At 29.6% G+C, this 21,820-nt stretch overlaps 2 protein-coding genes across 3 annotated transcripts; both read left to right on the plus strand.

Moving 5' to 3' along the window:
• Nucleotides 1-5,081: 5,081 nt before the first annotated feature.
• On the plus strand, nucleotides 5,082-12,278 carry LOC123305889 (endocuticle structural glycoprotein SgAbd-2-like). Of its 2 annotated transcripts, none has more exons than XM_044887729.1 (3): nucleotides 5,082-5,191; nucleotides 8,050-8,318; nucleotides 11,601-12,278. In XM_044887729.1, exons 1-3 carry the CDS (start codon nucleotides 5,183-5,185, stop codon nucleotides 11,929-11,931), a joined length of 609 nt encoding a protein of 202 aa, XP_044743664.1. In that variant the 5' UTR covers nucleotides 5,082-5,182; the 3' UTR covers nucleotides 11,932-12,278. The 2 variants fall into 2 exon arrangements, with proteins under 2 accessions (XP_044743664.1, XP_044743665.1); XM_044887730.1 differs by lacking the exon at nucleotides 5,082-5,191 and adding an exon at nucleotides 6,725-6,742.
• A 4,003-nt stretch (nucleotides 12,279-16,281) lies between these two features.
• On the plus strand, nucleotides 16,282-17,377 carry LOC123305884 (speckle-type POZ protein-like). Its single transcript, XM_044887725.1, has one exon. It carries the CDS (start codon nucleotides 16,321-16,323, stop codon nucleotides 17,338-17,340), a length of 1,020 nt encoding a protein of 339 aa, XP_044743660.1. The 5' UTR covers nucleotides 16,282-16,320; the 3' UTR covers nucleotides 17,341-17,377.
• Nucleotides 17,378-21,820: the final 4,443 nt, after the last annotated feature.

Consider the following 21,820-nt stretch of genomic DNA (forward strand, 5'->3'; position numbering starts at 1 on the left):
TCCACCTGAACCAGTGATGGAGGCAGTGGATAGTACAAACAATTAGTGTCCGACCGAAGGTTCGGTTTCGGCCAAAAAACCTTTTTTCGGCATCAGTTTCGGTTTCGGCAGAAAATCTGCCGAACTTTCGGCCTCACCGAAACTCTGCGTTCGTGAATTATCGCGCGGCTAACTTTGAGTGAGTTCATGTCTACTGAGCTTGCCGGCCAGCCCGGTGTAATTTTGTCGTGACTTTATGTGTTGTGTTGTGTGTGCGTTCTTTGATTTAATTTTTTTAATTTTAACCTCCCAAACATTTAAACTCCTGCCTGCTATCGCTATGATTTAATTGTGTGTTATCTTCAGATACTTGTTTATTAATTTTGACTGTGAAAAAAGTATGTAAACAATATTATTGTTTTTTATTTGATTCAGCATGTGTTAAGTTAAATTTCAGTAAGCAATCAATTTTTAGCATGTCTACAAAAGTTTTAGTTTCGATTTCGGTTTCGGAAACTGAGACAGATACCGAAGACTCAGTTTCGGTTTCGGTAGAAATTCCACTTTCGGTCGGACACTACAAACAATTGATTTTGGCAGAGAATATGTTTGCGCCTCCAGTGCCACTACTGAAACCTGATTTTGATTATGGAAGTAAACTATACATTATTTAACAAAAACAATAATAAACATTAATTGCAATTTGTGTATAATTTAATTGTTTTGGTGTAATATTACATTACAATAAAAATTAATAATGAATAAAATAAAATGAAAGATGCTACAAAAGAACTTGAATTTGTATGTATCTATATACCTACAAATTAAAACTATATACTATGAATATTCATTAATTTTAAATTAATTAATTAATCCCATAAAATTTTAATTATTCTACTATAAATACCATTGTTTTAAATTTGACTTTTAATGAGCTAAATTATTTTTAAAATGCAATCATAGAAACAGATTGCAAGTAATTTATTTAAGGCTAATATTAAAAGGGCCCGATCTAGCTATTTTGCCGCTCCGGGCAAAAATAATATTTGTCATCCTTTACATATCATAGACAGAGTGGCTTTAAGTAGGCATATGCTTGAAACTCGATAAATAAATTTAATCAAGGAAAATTCTTCAAACGAAAAATATTAGTTTCAAAGGGCACATCTTATCCCGGCATCGAATTCGATTTAAGTTTTGAGGTTCAATTAAAACCTCCCTCTGATTCATAATTGACCAACATCAGACGAACGCTTTAAAATAGATAAAGTTGTTCTTTATAACTACTCAAACAGTTTTTGTTTGAAACATTTTTTTGTAAATCGAATAGTTTAGACAGCAATTGATAGCAAAAATCTAGCTTTTTGTGCGTTTTGTTCATTTAATTCAAACAAAAATGGTCTTTATAGAAAAAGAAACCACTTTTTGTGGATTTGATGGGAATTTTTTTTCGAAGAATGCCTAGATTTCATAGAAACAATTTTACAAAATAACAATTTTGATAGGAAAAAACACTTTAGGGTAAAACTTTTCAATTTGATTTTAAATAAACTGTACGGTTTGCGGAAAAATGTTTCGAACAAAAAATGTTACTTTTTTAATCAATAAAAACTTTCTAATTTATTAAGTGTTCGTCTATCGATTGCCAGTTACAGAGTAGAGTGAGTTTGAAACCTAGGTCACGTTTAATGTCTGCGTAAGATGTGCGCCTACACAACCAACATTTTTTGCTTAAAACTTTTTTATCCATAAAAGTTATTTATCGAGTTTCGCATATGTCAATTGAAAAATGAGATCCTGTATACAGGATATATGTGCAGTTTCTCTTAATTACTTAGATTCCAGTGGTGTTTTTCAGTATTTAATTTTATTTATAAATTATAATGAATTTTTCCATACAATCGCAGTTTTCGGCATAGTCCTGTTCTTATTATTGAGTCCCGCTTATCGAGAATACTGTATATAATATTTTTAAGATTTGCCACCCCACATTTTTTCTGTTCTAGTCGGTTGCCTGGCTCGCCTCCCCTCCCCCCGTGGATCGGGCCTTGGATATTGTAAGGCTATTGCAATCGAGTCAGAAACAAAATATTGATTACCACTCAGAATTTGAGGCTTTAGAAGTGAAAATTGAGGTGTAGAATTCAAAATTAGAAAAAAAAAACGTTTATTTTCAAAAAAATTTCCAATGTTTCTCCTAAAATATACCGTCCCCGAATTTTCTTTCTGCTCTGTCGTAGTCATTCAAAATCAATTCAGGTTTGTAATGTAACTGATCTATTTGTACGCATGTATTTATTATTAACAAAGGTAAGAGATAATGAAAAACTTTAATATAAAAATAGTTTTTTAAAGGTTAATCAATTTAATTAAAATCATTTTCACACCTTTTAATTATGGGCAAAATTGTTTATTTTTGTATTAAATTTCTGTCAAATCTATTCGTTTTGCGAAGTTCCAAAAATATATATTATATTTTTAATAAATCTTATTTATTTCAAGTGGTTCTCTGTACAGGTCAATTGGGTCATGTAAGCCGTTAAAAATGCTACTTAAAAAAAATTAATGAATAAATGATCCTTAAAAAATAATTTTTTTTCAAAATATTTTTTCCTAAGTTTCTATTTTCTCCAAAACTATATTAGATAGAGTTAAGGGGGGCTAAGGGGTCAATTTTTGGTTAAAAATTTGTTTCAAAACATGTAGATACCAAAAATCCAGATTTATCGAAATTTTCGAAAACCGAATTAATCCTATGCGATAATATTAAGGAGAGCTAAGAGGCCAATTTTTTGTTTAAAAATTTATTTTAAAACATGTAGATACCAAAAATCGAAATTTTCGAAAGCCAAATTAAGTCTATCTGATAATATTATGGAGGACTATAATGATCAATTTTTTTTTTTTAAATTCGTTTCAACACGTATTGATACCAAAAAATCGAAATGATAAATTAGTTGTTAGTAGAATAAATCCACCGAATTTTGATAAAAAATTCTAATAGTTTTACAAATGGCAAATTTTGTAATAGGTTTTTTTGTTGTAAATTCTTGATTTTTCCAAATCTTCTTTATTTTGCAATGTTTCGGCTTATAATCAGGTTTTGTAAAAAAATCGTTAGCACTATAAAAAAAAAAAGTTAAAGTACGATGATTTGCCTGAACTGAACGAACTAGAAATTTTTCAGAAAAAACAACGGAAATTTACAAAAATTTATCGAATTCTTTATAAAAATCCGGTAAATTTATTCAACTATAATTTATAACAAATTTGCAATGTTTTTTTTCTAATATCTAATGTTTACTGTCAAATTAACTCCTTTAAAATTCAATACACGCCTTAAATTACCCCACTTTGGAAAATGTGAGGTAGGTATTAAATCACAGTTTAATATTTGATTTTTGGAAAAACTCCAGAAAGGTTACTTTCAAAGCTATTGTTGAACATATTTTATGAAGTTCTAAAGACTAATTAGAATTAACAATTGTTTGATTCTAAAGCCTCATTTTTTAATTATTATATTGTTAAAAGTTATTATGAATTCTTTAAGTGTTTTATTGGAGTGTTTTGTTTAAACAAAAACGTGGACGAACTTGTGACTTTTTTTAACATTTAAATAATTTTTAACAATTGAAATTTTACTCTTCAGAACTTTATAAAAGATGTTCGAAGATGGGTTTTACGATTTTGAAAATCTCAAAAATGTAATTTATTAGCATTAATTTTCAGGTTTGAAAATAACCTTTCAGGAATTTTTCCAAACATTAAACTGTTAATAACTCAAAAACGGTGAACCTAAAGAAAAAAATCACAAGGAGGCTTTTTTATGTAAAATAATCGAAAAAAACCTTGGGAAGCTTTATTAATATTTGGCTGACTCTATGGATGGATAAAGAAAAATTGAACCAATAGATTTTCTGGCAACATCCGGAATATTAATGTATAAGCTTTTCTGAACAAGAATCAATTGAAAAAATGTGGTCCTCGATTTTTGCACACTCAACTCTATTTTGTGCCTGCTCTATTAACAAAAAATACAAAAATCAATATGAAACAAGCCGTGGATAGAGTTTGGAGCGACCCTTGAGGTCCACACCAATAACTTCCCACCATAATAAACAGTTATAAAAAATTTTAAAAATAAAAACTCGCCCGGCCCCAAACGACTCGATCGAATATTATGAAATTATTTTCGGATCATATTGCCATAAATGCGCTTCAATCGGCACCTCAACGAAGGCGAAATAATATCTACGCACAAACACACAGACACACATACGCCTTCTCCAAATTAATGTTTCTGCCTTATCCTTAGCCATGAAACGTAAAGATATGTTGTAAAATTTCGATTTCGAAAATCGGCCCATTACAATAACTTCCTATAGTGGGAAGTTAATAAGAGATTTATCAACGCAATTGATATTTCGACTTTAATCGGTTATCAATAATAAATTTTTGTTCACTCGATTGTTGTATAAAGATTATAAAGGTAAAATAAAACAACGATTAATATTTTGAAATCACTGTAATAAATCACAATAAATGCACAAAAATTAGATCATCTTATTATAAAAAATATTATTATAATATATCGATCGATGATATAATTATTTAAAGATCAATTAAATTTAAAAATTCCTACAAATCATTTTAAAAATAAGGACACTTACTTGGGTAGGAGAGCAAATTATTACTTTTTTTTTTACCAATACCATGCAAAATATCAAATATGGTAAGAGATCAGAGTTGATGATGGTACTGAAGTCTGTCTGTAACAGAAGACCATCTTGATAAATAGAGATGGACCAATTCTATTTGTTTGTTATTTAGATTCTTTATTTTTTTTATTTTTTGCTATTTTAATAATATATTATATGTACTACAGTGGGGGAATTGATTCTCACATGTAGAATTTGCAAGATAAACATTATGTTAGATAAAGAGAAGAAATATTTGAATAAAAATAAAAATTAAATATTCATATTAATTCCAGGATATATGATTTTAAATGGATGCGTCAGTCCAACTAACTTCTCTCATCCACAATGCAAATTTTTGAATAAATACGCACTGATTTTAATTTACAAAGTATATTCGGCTCTAGTTACTTGATTCGTCAATAGGTATTAGTTGTGGGTTAATTGTTACCAATTTTCTTTTGGGATTTTTCTTAAAAATTTTGTTTTTTTTATTCTCAACAATCATGAAAATTGTAAGTGAACTTTTGTATATTTTCTTAATAACAGTTATTGTGAAAATTTAAGTGCGAAAAAAATTATCTAATTTAAAACATGTGAATATATTCAAATAATAAAACGACACTCTAAATAAAATTTAACATGAAAATTGTATTTAATAATATATAAAAAAATACAAAAAAATATTATGTTTGGTTAAATTTTGATATTTCGATTACAACGCCATCCTCATCAGGAGCTAATTTAATCGTACAACACGTTTAAAAAAAAGTACAAAACAAATGACATAACAGAGCAGTAAATAAATAAATATACAAAAAACGAACATAATAATTTTTAAAACATTTAAATTTTAGTCACAAATCACAATCAATTATTTAATGAATTTCATATTATTTTGTTATTTAATTATATGTATTAATTTATTGTGAGATGTTACAAAAATTATCTTTTTTCGATTTTTTATTTGCTGCCCTGTAATTTTTGTAATTTGTTTTAGATATATTTAATTATTTTTTTTTTAATTTTACGTAAAGATACTGATTTCAATCGACATATCGAAGATATTTTTCAAATTAATTTCTAATATACAGTTTCATTTCGAGTGTCGTGATATTTTTCTTGAACAACTCTGTCTCAATACTTCAAGTCAATAAAAATCCATTTTAAAATGTGAAAAAATTACGAGACTTTTATATAAGAACATTTTTATTTTTCACTAATTTTGGGAAAAAAGTTAATTTAAAAATTTTATTTTAATAATATTTGGATATAAATATTAGTCAAATTAATTGTATAAACTGAAAGTCTTGAAATTTCTGAAACATAAATTAAATAAACTAAATTCATTAAAATAAAGTGCCTAGATTGTTAAATATTATTAGTATAAAAATTTAAAATTAGGGTTCCTGATTTCTCGACCTTTTTATTTCTTGAGGCACGAGAATTCTAGACCAGGATTTCTCGAGAAATTTAGAAATTTATAATAAAATAGGACGTTATTTTCAATTATTGCTTTATTACAAGTTAGACTGATAATGAATGAGATCAATTAAATCTCATTTTTTTGTTACCATAAATTGCCTTTATTATTTTGAAAATCAAAAATAAACAATAAATCAAACCAACTGTATACTCGGTTCTTCTATATAACCAGTAAAGAGTATATGGTTTCCTACCAGTTCCCAAATGTACAACAATCTTACCCAAAACAAACATTTTGCTACCAACTTTAACTAAAAATGCACTTTTTATAAAAACAGATTATGTTAATAACATCACAGTTTTTCTTTTAAACAAATCATAATTAACTTTCAATACTTTTTAATTTGTGCATAGTATGCCACCTAAAATTGTATCAGCAACATCCACAAAATAATCAACAAAGAAATCAAATTTTAATTCAAAGCTTTTTCTTCACAGCATAATATGATTGACAGTTTCTTATTTTAGTGCAATGTTGCCCGATAACGAGAAAAAATGCTCATTTTCGGTCAATTATGGCTTAAGGTAGTACTATCGGTAATAGACTTTGCATTCAAAATTTAATGAAATTTGGCATAGTTGTCCATTATTATATCATAATTAACCAGTTTTATTATATCATTTTTAGGGGCCTTCAGAGAACTGAAAAATTGATCCTTATGGGAAATCACAGATTTTATTTTATTTCACAAAACTGGAAGTTCAGATTTTCAGTTCTCTGAAGGCGCCTAAAAATTTAACTGGTTAATTATGATATAATAATGGACAACTATGCCAAGTTTCATTAAATTCAGAATGCAAAGTCTATTACCGATAGTATTACCTTAATAGTCACTACCGCTTTGTACATTTTTTCAAGAGTAGGCGTTCGTTTCACAGTAGACTCAAATCACTGAAATTATTTTTTAAATTAAGTTTGTAGTTATTTGAGTCTGACTGGTTTTGTCAGTAGTTTCAGCTGCCTGAATGGTCTTTTTAAATTGAAGTTCAAATAATTCATATTCGAGTTTGAGGTCCTCGTCATTCATCTTGGTTCGCGATGTACGAAACTTCGGTTGAACTAGAATTTGAGTCTGGATATAATCTATTATCTACGTGTTATCAGTGCCGGATTTACCTTTGACGGGGCCCCAAGCAACCTCAGGTTTTTGGGGCCCTCATTGTAAACCCCCCCCCCCCGATATTTCAAAATAATGAATAATTAGTTAATTTTGCATAATCAATATATTTTACAGTTAACTTATAATTTACTATCTAAATTACAACTTCTTTCTACTTTTCTCAGTCGCAAATTGATGAATGACATCATCAAAGTCAAGTTTTTCAAGCTTGTCTTTTTCGATAAACAGTAAGCCTAATTCACTAACTTTTTCTTGACACATCGATGAGCGTAAATAATTTTTGACGCGTTTTAATGCGCTGAACGATCTCTCCCTTGTACTATTAGCTATCGGTATTGTAAGGAATAGCCTGATGAGGCATTCAACATTTGGAAACGCTGAAAACAGTTCATCCTTGAAAATGACTTGGTACAATATATATATTGTTGACATGGATTTTTTCTTTTTTTCATGTGTTATTTTTTTTTTTCAAATTTTAGAATGTGTTTTTAAAATTTTCCATTTTTTGGGGCCCCTGTCCAAGCAGGGCCCCAAGCAATTGCTTCCTTTGCTTCCCGGTAAATCCAACACTGCGTGTTATATGCGTTTTTTTAGTAAAACTAAATAGATATTTCGAATTATCGAGACATTGAGGTTTTTTTTCCTGTCTCAACTTAAGATAAATTTCTCGAGAATTCTGGAGCAGAATCCCTATTTAAAATAGTTATTCTCTATATTAACAATGGGTATTAATTTTCAATAATAATTTTTTTTTTTTAATATTTCAGTTTATTGCAACTTGTTTAATTGCTATTGCAATGGCAAAACCACAAAATTTTGGTTATAATGCAGCCAAATATAATCCAAATATATACAATCCAAATGTATATAATCAAAATGCATATAATCCAAATGCGTATAATCCAAATGTCTACAACCCAAATCGTAACATTTACAATCCTGTTGCTGCTGCCGCATATAATTATGTACAGAAACCATACATACCTATTACATCGCAAACCCAAGAAGTGAATCCTGATGGCTCCTACCAATACAGGTAAGCAATGGGTTTGATCGAAATGTAAATAGTAGGCACCTACAGAAAAGTCGACGCTTGCATATTTGAAAATATGCAAAATAAGAAAATACTTTAAAAAAAAAAAAACATTTCGCTCTAAAAAATAGAACCACGCGAATTAATTGATGAAAATAAACCAAATTATGTTTTTAAATTTATTCAAAATGAAAAGGATGTATGAGCGCCATGTCAATTTTGAATAAAAAGCTTAACTTTTTTATATGAACTTGGACTAAATCTAAATCAATTCTGAAAATTTTACCATTGATCTTATGGTAAAACGGTAGATGGATGATATGTTTTCATAAATTACAAAACTAGTCGGTGGAAATTAAAAAAAAAAAAAAACTATTTAAATTAAAGTAAAAACGTTAATAAATTATGGAAAACAAAAAAAGCCCATTGTGCCCGACTAATTAAGGATTTATAAACACGGTAATGGGGACACAAATTTAACGAAATATATATTTTTTCAATTTTGATGTTGAATTACGTTAAGACGAAAAGTAAGAAAAAAACTTTTCGATATCTGGAGTAATTTTCAAAATATCGAAAATTGAAAATTTTGTTTGATTATTTAGCTTTAGATATTTCGAAAACCAAGGCAGATACGAAAAATTTTATTCTTATTTTTCGTCTACATTCTTGAAATTATAACAAAATTCATCTTCCTCAGAAAATAAGGTACAAATAATTTCAACCCTAAGTCTAAAATTGTCTTGGTGCTCGTACTATTAATAAATCATTATTGTTTCATACGAATTTGGCAATTATTCGCCTCCAAGTGTTTGTATCAAAACTTCAGTCTTTTTAAAATGAAAAGTGATTCTTGATATACATTGATTTTTCGGACTTTATGAGATTTCGGGGTCTATTATTGAATGACTAGTTCGGAAAAAGTTGTCTAACAAGTGTAATAAAAGATGCCTGTCTGTACCCGTTTCTTTTTTAGCGGATCTTTTGATTAAATTTTTTCGGTTACAGCAAAAAGAAAAAGATAAAAGCTAAGTTAATACAAATTTATAATAATTAAAGCATTAAAAATTATACGAAAAATCAAATCTACAAAAAATACTCGACGTATAAAGCAATATTTTAGTTTTTTACTTTATATCTGCCTGAACAAGTTTAAACATTCATCGGACGAAATTTGTTACTTTTAAACAAGGATTCGTATTCATATCCGCGGATTTTGACATTCATTACCCGTATCCGAAATCGCTGATTTATATTTTTCCTGATACGTCATTAATAAAATGTTGTATATACACAAAATATCATAGTTTATCTGTATAAATCTATAATGATAAATAATACTTGTTTTTGTATTTCTGAACAACAAGTTGCCTAACTAACATAAATATTTCAAAATTAGACATAATATATGGACTACAACTACAAACTACTATTTGTAATTAATTTACATTTATTATTATCCATTATTAAAGTCTAAATTAAAGATTGAGCTACTCTCGGATGGTTAGCGCTTTAAAGAAAAAATTATTCTCTTTCTTTAAGCACAACGTTTTGCCATGACAAAATTGACATTTGAAGTATAAAAGTCTGAAAACATTTAAAACGTTTATACCTTAAGGATGTATGAGCATGGCAACAATACTTGATTTAAAGGCACAAAATTTTTTATAAGTAGACTTACTCAAAGAATATGTGGTTAAAATTTCAGCTTAGTTATTCATGCAAATTTTTAAGAAAAATATCATTGAAAATCGAAATAAAATACATTGCTGTTATGGAGAAATCTCAAAAAACGTCATACTTTGAAAGTTTTTGATAATTTTCACTTGGAACGAATGAACAAATTTAAAAAAAAACTTAATTGTATTAGCAATAAACCAAGTCTCTATCCATATAAGGGATGTACGAGCAGGGTACAGTTAGGGTTAAAATTATTTTTATCTTAACTTCAACTTTGATGATGAATTTTAGTGTATCTATAGAATGTAGACGAAAAATAAGAATAAAATTTTTCGATGGCAGCCATTGTTTACCAAATATCGAAATCTGAATAACTAAACAAAATTTTTCAATATTTTGAAAAATACGCCAGATATCGAAAAATTGTATTCTTACTTTTCGTCTTATATCGTTAAGTTATAACAGAATTCAAAATCAAAATTGAAAAGATCAATTTTTTAAATTAGTGCCCCTACTACAGTGCTTATACATCCTTAGCTATGTTTATGAAGAATCACTGCCCATAATATTTTTTGACACAAAATATCGACAAATTAATATTATTAAAACTCGACGGTAAAATTGAATATTTACGAATTTGATATAGGTACCTTGGTTTACAAATAAGACAATAAATTGAATTAAAAAGATAATAATTTTGTTGTTGAAATAATCTTTCATGAAAATTAAAGAAAATAGTATGTACTTATTCTAAATTCTATAATTTTTTTTTCAAATTGTTCTATTTTTTATTACCTTTGTAAACAAAATTAATTTTCGTCTGAAACATACTAAAAAAACACATTTTTACAAAATATAATTGAAAATAAAAAACTAAAAATTAATGATTTTTGACAACTAAAATATTAATTTTCATCAATCCACCCTTCGAGTGGGTAAAAAAATTAATAAAAGTTGGTGTGTAGTTACAAACCTTTACAAAATGTTAATTTTTCGATATTTCATATAAAAAATAGCTATTTCTATATAATTGCCATATCTTTTTAAAAACACCTACATTGAGTTGTCTGGACAAGGCAAAGATTGATATTTTTTGCGGAAAAATTTTGCTTAGTGAATTTACTACGCTGACGGTTTTTTAAATCTAGGACTAAAATCTATAAAAACTACTAAAAATTATAGTACTAGAGTTTAATCTTTAAACAATAATTTTTGATAGTTTAAAAAAAGTATATCTTTCATGGAAATTAAATCAGTAGAGAAATGAATAAGAATATTCAAATAATTTTCGATAGGATTAAATCCGATTGTTTGAACGGGACTTTTTTTTTGCTAGATATTGATTATTCTTTTAGAAATAAAAAGCAATGTAGGTAGTCATTTTTTCATAAACCAGACTTTACAAAATAATTATATTAAATTATGAAACAATATATGCAACATTGTTTCAAGTAATACTTGAATGCAATTATCAATAATTACGTAGCTATTATTTATGAGTGTAAAACTTAAAGTAGTCCGTTTTTTTTTTACTAACGATGATACCCTGATGAGTAAAATATCTTGAAAAATACAAATTTGAAATTCGTCTTTTAATAATTATAGTTTCACAACTGCTGATGGTAAAACCGCTCAGGAAACTGGTGTCTTAAAAAATCCTGGCACAAATATTGAAGCCGAATCAGTAACTGGATCATATTCATACACAGCACCTGATGGTACACCAATCTCAGTACGTTATATTGCTGATGAAAATGGTTTCCGAGCAGAAGGTGCTCATCTTCCAACACCGCCACCAACACCACTTGCAATTCAACGATCATTAGAATACATTGCTGCCAAAAACCGTGGATTAAATCCATACAATCCACAATACAACGCATACAATCCAACCCAATACAATCCATACAATCAATATAACAACCGTCAATATTAAATTAATATGATGAACGAAGTCTCTCTCTTAATTTTACGTATTTATTGACAGGTTTTTTTTGTTTTTTTATGGAACGATACACGTGATTTTTTAGGTCTAGTTTGAATTTTAAAAGATTTTATAAACACTTTTTTTTTTGGAGTGTCTCAAAGAATTGGTTTTACGGGATTCCGCATTTAATGATTTTTGATAAAAATAATATAATTGATTGTTATTTCTAACAAGAATCTTATATCATCTTTCACAAAGATCTCACCTGAGGTCTTTTATGAGGTCTTTTGTAGTTTAAACCTGACCTGAATATATATTGTGAGAAATAATCACAAATGATTTTGTACATTTTTATTTTTCAATTTTTTGCTATTTTGTATATTTATATTAAGATTGTGTGATTTTATCTTATTTTCTTTTACATGCATAAACTTACAATATTTTGTACAAATGAAAAACATCAGAAAAAATAAATAAAATTATAAATATCATTTTTTGTTTTGGTCTATATTCTGAATTTTTAAAACATTTTCCGAATACTAAAATTATAAAAATAATAAAGTATAAACTTGATTCGTTGGGTGTAAAACGGTGGTTTCAAATTTTTGAAACTATAATAATAAAAACAAGTGAAAACAAACAATTGACTGAGTTAATTGTTGAAATAGAAAGTGTTGAATATCAGTGCCTGCATTTTTTTTTAAATTTATTAGAAAAATTTAAAAAACCAACACAATTATGGCGCCCTTCAACCGCCATTTGACTTTTCGATGTTCTTTTTTTTACTTATTATTTTTAACTATTTATTTGCTTACTATTTTTTTCATTTTTCGAGAAAGTTTTACAAGAGCACTAGTTGAAGTTACTTGCAAATTTTCTATTCTCTATCTTTTATAATTTTTTGGAAAAAATAGACACCAAAATTTTGTCTTGAACAATAATGTTTACCAAATAATGTTTCAAAAAAAGTCGTTTATTTTTTATAAGGAACATTGTTCATATTTATAAAATAAACAAGAAATATTTCGTTCTATCTCTAACGATGTACAAGATGGGCCCCACGGACTCTTGACGCAATTAATATGTTGCTCATTTACGAACTAAAACTCACTTTTCATACGTAATGCGCACGCTATTTCAGCTTGACATATCTTTACGTATTTTAGTTATCGTGCTGACAGACAAACAACCGAAAATGGACTAATTAGATGACTTTATGAACACGCATACTAAAATTTGGTTCGTACCATCAATATTTTTAAGCGTTACAAACTTGGAACTACAAGTGAAATTTACAATACAGTCAAACTTGGATAAGCAAGAGTTCAAGGGAGCACAATCTCATTCGCGCTTATAGAGGTTTCTCACTAACCCAAGTTTCTCGTTACTGCAGGTACATGGGTAGCGTTTCTTTCTTATAGAGGTACGCAGCAATAACAAGTCATAGCAAGTACGAATGTAGTAATAAATATGGAAAATGATGAAATATAGTTCCTCCTAAATAATATAAATAAATAAAGCTCGACTGTCGCTTATAGAGGTATAGATAAGTAGCAGTCTCACTTACGGAGGTCCATGAGGGGAAAACGACTCTCTCTTACAGATATTTCTGTTTCTCGCTAATAGAGGTTTTGGAAGCTTAAAATGACGGGTCCTGGCTATTACTCTCACTTATAGAGTTTTCTCATTTACCTAGATTTGACTGTATTTAAAAAACCCCCGACGAAATTATCGGGTACGGAATCCTTAACTCACACCTGGAACATATCTAAGAATACTCTCTATTTAATTACTTTTCTCCTTAGTCTTTCTAAACTGAATCGATTTTGAAAATCATCGCCAACTTTTTAGTTTTTTCGGATACGGAACCCTAAACTCGCATTTGAAATAGCTAGGAACACTCCCCATGAAATTACCTTTCAAACAAAACATAAAATCAAATTTGGTTCATCCGTTTAGGCAGTACAATGCCACAGACAGGCAGGCACACACACATAGGGGTCAAATTTATAACACCCCTTTTTTCACTGCGGGGGTTAAAAATTAGTATACTTTGATATATATTTCATGCATACAGCGTATAAAATTCTCCTTTGTAAAAAAAATGTAGACAATATATCCCTATTTAAGACCTTATATCCCCAGCAGAAAATAAATCCAAGTTTAATGGCAGTAAACTTGCATTTATTTCACTCGTTGAACAGATATCACTATAATAGGCGAATCATTTTGTTTGGTTCTTTTTATTGTAAGAAGCAGAATTGTCAATAGTGATGCCAATTGCATTTACTGCAGCCGCAGAGTGTTCAAAGTGCCTCTTTCACCATGTATTGCAGATCCAGCTCGCTTAATTATTTTCTGTGCTACAATCTTTCTTGGAATCTGGAAAGTGGTGAGACCGGTTTCACCCATGTATATTTTTCAAAAATGAATGGATGTTGGTACGATTGAAAGAGGTATAACATCAGCTCATACTGGTAGTTTGGCTCAGCCTTTTTTGTTTTCTTACTCCAGAAAAGGAATATATGAATCAACGGCTGTTTCGTATGCTAGAGATCTAAGTTGTTCTGGAAGCAATCCGAAGTAAACCGAGGCACTTTTCTTTAAATATTCGACAAGAGAACGTTATTGTTGTTCTTTGAAAATCAGTCTAGGGTTATTAAGCCTTACAATGAATATCAAGCCGGCTTCGTTGCAATATCCCTATATTTTCGATTAGAATTTAGTGGCTCCTATACTGTTAACTCATACACCTCTTTAGTAGTGGTGCCCCTAGTTGTTGTGCGTTTGTAATTCTTCATTCTGCAATAATAGGTAAACATCACTTTCAATTTTGAACCTCACACCTTTCTCGTGGGCAAACAGGTTAATACTTACCCCACGCATTTGGTTAATACTAGCCTCAGAGGTACTTTTCAAACATAAAAAATTATTAATAAATAACTCTTCATTAGTTGAACAAAACAACATGCAGATGTTATGCTCCACTTAATGTTATGCTCCAATAAATATTGCAGATGTTATGCTCCAATAAATATTAGAAATACATAAATCCTCAATCAAATAAGTAATGAATTAAAGCTCAAAAAAAAAAAAAAACACGACGTAAAAATATTCGATTCCCTGTTTTTTGGCACCCATGTGCCACAACAACATTGTCGGCAGGCAAATGACGTGCTGTAACTTGTTCGTTAGCATCGCCCGAAGGTAAAGCCTTGTCGTGCATAGCTTAGAAGCTAGAGGACTGTTAATACCTACTCTCGTTAAAACAAGCCCCCCGCTCCCTGCAGATAAACTATCACCTTTCTTGATTGGTCTGATAAAATAATATAACCCGATCTCAAAAGTCACATAAGATCACGCGTGCGCGTCCTTAGAAATTCAAGGTCAAAAGTCGTGAAAATCAGTTTTTTGTGAATATCTCGTTTTTTTGCCTTCAATCGTATTAACATACATTATAAAAGTTGTAGAGGATAAAATTTTCTAGAAATTTTGTCTGAAATTTGGTTTGTACGTTGAAATGTTTTTGAAATAGAGGGTGCGAGATTGGGCGCTCAGTTTAAATATTCGTACGTAATTACGTACTTCAGTGCTTCAATATTTATAAATATAAGTTATTCAATAATTATTTAAGTGGTATTTAATGAATAATTAAGGGGGAAAACCGCTTAATAAAATGGGGGTTCACGATCGACTCTGTCTACTATACGGTTTTTTCATTTAATTGCCGATTAAATACTACTTTTATACATTTTATTATGCAGTTTTCCTCTTAATTATTCATTAAATACCACTTAAATAACACAGGTCTGCGACCAAAAAAAGATATTGTCGTCCCACGCAAGTTAATCTCGCTACGCCACTGGCTCATCAAATATGTAATTTTTATTGCATAAACCAATTTCAAAATGGACTAAAATATTACATGTTTTTTCAAATCGACCAATTGGAAATTGAATCCGAATTCAATCGTAAATTTAAAATTCATTTCGATTAAATTGCGATTCAAAAAAAAAAGTCCAATAGAAAATTTTTTGAATCGGACTTTCTTTAGAGAGAAATCGGAGAATTAAAAGACCAAACCAGTTAAATTAAACTGGGTGCCTTAGAAACGTCTTTTATTTTTTTCAAGGTTGACATCTCTAAAATAATAAATTAAAAATTTACAGTTCTACAGTATTTTTTTTTCGAACCTAACCATCTGTTGTAAAGTATGTTTAACAGAAAAATTAATTATTTAATTGACACATAATATTGTTTTAATTATCATAAAGGGGGGCATCATAAATTTGGAACCTTAATAAATCATAAATTTTTTTAGTTCTGTCAGCGAGTAATTCAGGGGGTCAGACATAAACATTATTAGTGGAATAGTGAATTGTGTGGTAAACAAAACAAATGGAACAAAAAAGTTTTACGAACATAGAAGTTGATAAACATATTTTCTTATGGACTATAAACAATTTTAGTATGGGTTTTAAAACAATCATTGGTATGGGGGGAACGTTAACATCTCCCACTTTTAGTACAGGGAAACATAATTCATTTTGGCATCTGAAACTAAACCAAAAATACAATAATAATGATTACAATATCTATCTCACATTATTCTTAAAATTTGTATCAAGCGATAAAAAGGAAGCACGAGTGAAGTATAAATTTGCAATAATCAATGAGAAAGGCGAAGAAGCACATAAATTTGAAGATGTACATCGATTTTACTTGGAAAAAGAAATTTCCTACGATATTATCAAGAAGGATCTAGTATTAAATAAGGAGTATAAGCTACTGTCTGATGATAAACTCCAAATATTTTGTGAATTAAGTGTACTTGGTGATGTAACAGGTCATTCAAGTACAATACAAGTGCCAGAATCTCGATTACTAGACGATTTTGGTATGATATTTGAATCAAAAAAATTTTCTGATTTTACTTTAATAGCTGATGGCAGGGAGTTTAAAGTACATAAGACTATTTTAGCTGCTCGGAGTCCTGTATTTGCTGCAATGTTTGAGCACGAAATGGAGGAACGCAAACAAAATCGTGTTAATATAGTTGATGTTAATTATGAAATATTACATGAACTTTTAAAATTTATTTATACAGGAAAAGTGGAAAATTTAGAAACCATGGCTGGTGAAATTTTAGCGGCAGCTGAAAAATATGCCCTAGATAGATTAAAGAGACTATGTGAAAAAGAGTTATGTGCAAATTTATCAACAGGGAATGCAGCGGAAATCTTAATATTAGCCGATCTTCATAATGCTAATCAATTAAAAGTTCAAGCTATTGATTTTATTAACAATAACTCAGGTGTAAAGAGCACAACAGGTTGGAGAGAAATGATACAAACATATCCGCGTTTAATTGCCGATATATATCATCCACTTGAACCACAGCCAAAATGTGAAGAATAAAACTAAAAACAGCCATCCATCATGATGTGCACTCTTTTTTACGAGTCTACCAAACTTTCCTCTGCGATTTTTTTCGAAAAGGCTTTTAAATGAGCATGGTGAGGTCATATTTGAGTTATCGTTATGAAAGAACGCAGCAGGGTATTTGTCGGACACACTTGATAACATTAATTATTAAACAATAAAATATTTTTGCAACAAAAATATGGCACCGATGAGCTTGTCTACTAAAATAATACTTGAACATGCCGTACTCAAGTATTTTTTTTTTTTTAATACGTACACGGTTCACTTTTTCTGAATTATTTAGTGTCAGACAAATTCCCTCCTACGTTTTTACGAAACGATAACTCAAATATAACGTCATCAAGCTCATTTGAAAAATTTTCCTTTTCGAAAAAAATCGTAGAGAAAAGTTTGGTAGACACTCACAAAAGGAAGCCACTCACGAAATTTCAAGTATATGTATTCATCATTTAAAAAAAATTAAATCATCTTTCACATAGATCTCACCTGAGGTCTTTTATGTGGTCTTTTGTACTTTAAACCTGACCTGAATTTGTGAGAAATAATCACAAATGATTTTGTACATTTTTATTTTTCAATTATTTTTTTGCTATTTTGTGTATATATTTATATTAAGATTGGGTGATTTTATCTTTAAAAAATAAATAAAATTATAAAAATTATTTATTTCTTTTGATCTATATTCTCAGTCCCTGATCCAGGGTAGGGGAAACCAGGCATTCGCCCGGAGCGCAAACTCACCCACTCGTATTTACTAACAAAAAATCAACAACCACAATGTACAACATGGCATACAACATTAACAATAGAACACATACTAATACACTGCAGAAAATATGAAAATACAAGAAATAAACACAACCTGCTACCTAATCTAAATCAACTTCTCTCCGACAACAACACAATACTCACTAAACTCAATCATTACCTTAAAGATACAAAATTAATTAACAAATTATAACAATAATACACTGTATATTATTGGCTGTACATATGACCTAAGCTGTTACACGTACAGCCGTTAAACTATATTAATTTAAAAAAAAATTAAAAAAATCCAATAAAGTGATTCGTGTTTCTATAAAGACCATTTTAGTTCAAATTGAATGAAAAACGCACAAAAAGCTAAATTTTTGCTATTACGTACTATCTAAACTCTTCGGTTTATAAAAAAAAATGTTTCAAATGTGTGAATCTAATAATAATAAAAACAAAAAATTAACTGAGTTAATTGTTAAAATACCCTATATAGAAAGTGTTAAATATCAGTGCCAACATTATCTATACAAACATTATCGGTAGTGGTGCCATCTATAGTAAACATATTGAACCAACATTTATTTCGATGGTGGCGCCATCTATGGTAAACTTATTGAACTAACATTAATTTCGATGTGGTGCTATCTACGGTAACCCTATTGAACTAACATTTATTTCGATGGTGGCGCCATCTATGGAAACCTTATCGAACTAACATTTATTTCGGCGGTGGTGCCATCCATGATGAACTTATTGGCCAATCTTTATTCTTAAACAATGGCCAATCCTTAAAAGTTTGTGGTTTAAATCTAGAACATTCATGTTTTTCCCATGGTCAATTATACGTGGCATGTTCACGGGTCGGAAGATCATCTGCGTTGTTTGTTTTTGCGCCTGATAATAAAACAAAAAATGTCGTGTATCACAAGGTACTTAAATGAAGAGCAACCTATGTACTAAAATACAGAAATAATTATGAATGATTAATGTATTTTTTTTTTTGTATTTTTTACAATTAAAAAAAAAAAATGATTATTTATTGCCATTAAGGCGGAACAAAGTTCGCCGGGTCAGCTAGTTTTTAATAAAATATAAAAGTTTAAAAAACCAACACAATTATGGCGGCCTTTCGACTGCCATTTGGCTTTTCGAAGTTCTTCAAACTCTTTATTTATTAATTATTTTTTTCGTTTTTCGAGAATTTTTTATAAAATCCACTGGTTGAAGGTACTTGCAAATTTTCTACTTTCTACCTTTTATAATTTTGTAGGAAATGGACAATAAAGTTTTGTCCTAAACTACCTATGATGTTTACGAAAAAATGTTTCAAACAAAAGTTATTTATTTTTTATTACAAACATTGCAGTTTATATATTTAAACAAGTGAAAACAAACAATTGACTGGGATAATTGTTGAAATACCCTGTATAGACATTGTCGATTATCAGTGTTTGCATTATTTTTCATAAATCTAAGTTATAAAAATACCATATTTACATCAACAAAGAAGCTTCTAACTTTTATGATATGATTTGTAGCATTAATTGCAACATTCGACACTAATTGACAGCGCCGTGTTGGACACATAAGATTAGTGAGAATCTTACTTGTATAATAAAACGCATGGCGTTATTGAAAATCAAGCAATGCGCGCTTTTTCTGCATTATTTTCAATCTTGAATTTATCAATAAAAAAACTGGGAAAGGCGCGCGAAGCGCGCCATTTTACGAAATATTGAGCTTTATTGTATGACGCAAAGAACCCTCTATTAAGTAACTTGATAAAGCACGAAGCGTTAATCGCCAGCAAACTACATTCGATTTGTGACTATCATGTTCAGATAATATAACGCGAAGCGTTCTTGAAAAACACCCTAGGCGCTTTGCTAAGAATTTTATCTCGGAATAATTCTATTCCTTATTCTTAGATAAAAAATAACGCGAAGCATTTATTTAAGGCGCTTTTTAGGTATCTGATATAACGCGAAGCGTAATATTTAAGTGCGGTGCGCCGTTAGGCTGTAGGACACATACGGCCAGTGAGTATCATGCTTGTATAATATAACGCATTCTTGAATCTATTAATAAAATAAATTGAGTTAGACGCGCTTCATCTTTGTAAAAACATAATGAGCTTTGTTTTATGACGCAAAGAACGTTCTGTTTAAATACTTGATAAAGCGCGTAGCGTTATCCGCCTGTATATTAGTATTATATATATATCTGTATTTGACATAAATCAAAAGAAACTACACAATTTGCAAAAATTATTAGATCAAAAAGGACTATACATGTTGACTGAAAATTAAACAAAAAATAAGAATAATCCGCCTGTAAATAACATTTTATTTGTGACAATCATTTTCGGATAATATAATGTAAAGCGTTATTGAAAAGCGCCAAGGGTATTACTAAATATCTTATCTAAGAATAATTCTATTCATTAATCTTAGATAATAAATAACGCGAAGCGATTTTTAGGGGGGTTTTTAGGTATCTGATATAACGCAAAGCGTTATATATAAGTGCGGCGCGCCGTTTGGCTGTAGGGCACAAAAGGTTAGTGAACATCATGCTTTATAATAAAACGCGAAGTGTTATTGAAAAACGCGCAAAGCGCGCTTTTTCTGCATTGTTTTTATTCTTGAATCTATCAATAAAAAAAAATTAAAAGTACGCTATAAAAAGGTCCTGCGGATCCAAGACCCTATTGACCTATGTTGCTCATTTGCGAACTTGACCTCACTTTTTACGTCCTTAGCACGCTATAAAAATTTTAGCTTGATATCTCTTTTCGTTTTTGAGTAATCGTGAAGATCCCCCCCCCCCAATCAACAAACCCACCCCCTCAAAATAACACCATCCAAATCTACTCCGCCACAATGTTCTTCCAAATTAAAAAAATGAAGTTTTCTTTCAGTGAATCATTAATTTATTAACTATCCATTAAACCACTTACCCCGCTTAGTCTACCAACAACTGGTGATAGTTTCGTTGGTGTTTAATCAATTAATCAATACCCTAGGACAGTTAGCTTTGGCCACTGAGCTCGTTTAAATAGTATCTACTCTACCCATCAATACTCTTTCATCAACAACATTTTAATAATTACATCCATTCATGTACCTATAACCATCCATACGGTACTATGTGCAAGATATTCCCTATGTCTAATACATATGGTAGGGTATATAAAAGTACTATCTATATCAAAGAGTTTTAATTATATACACTTAGACATTCACCAATAAAAATACCATAACATGCATTGGTATACATTTATAATTATGATGAAATCTAAATGACGTTCTCATGGGTAAACTATGATGTTTACAAAAAAATGTTTCGAACAAAAATTGTTTATTTTTTTATAAGGAACATTTTTTACATATTAACATTTGTTCCATCTCTAACGGTTTAAAAGATGGTCCCAAGACCCAATTGACCTATGTTGCTCATTTACGAACTTGACTCACTTTTTACGTTTTAAGCACGCTATATAAAATTTTCAGCTTGATATCGCTATTCGTTTTTGAGTAATCGTGATGAAAGACGGAGAGACGACAGACGACAGACAGACAGACAGACGGAAATGGACTAATGAAGTGATTTTATAAACACCTATACCAAAATTTTGTTTGTAGCATCAATATTTTTAAGCGTTACAAACTTGGGACGTAAACTTAATATACCT

The sequence above is a fragment of the Chrysoperla carnea genome, chromosome 1 (genome assembly GCF_905475395.1).
Source record: "Chrysoperla carnea chromosome 1, inChrCarn1.1, whole genome shotgun sequence".
Lineage (NCBI taxonomy): Eukaryota > Metazoa > Arthropoda > Insecta > Neuroptera > Chrysopidae > Chrysoperla > Chrysoperla carnea.

Coding starts and splice junctions, on each gene's coding strand:
- LOC123305889 (XM_044887730.1), top strand. Junction 8,319..11,600: donor GATGGCTCCTACCAATACAG/GTAAGCAATGGG, acceptor TAATAATTATAG/TTTCACAACTGCTGATGGTA.
- LOC123305884 (XM_044887725.1), top strand. CDS start 16,321: ATGGAACAAAAAAGTTTTACGAACATAGAAGTTGATAAACATATTTTC.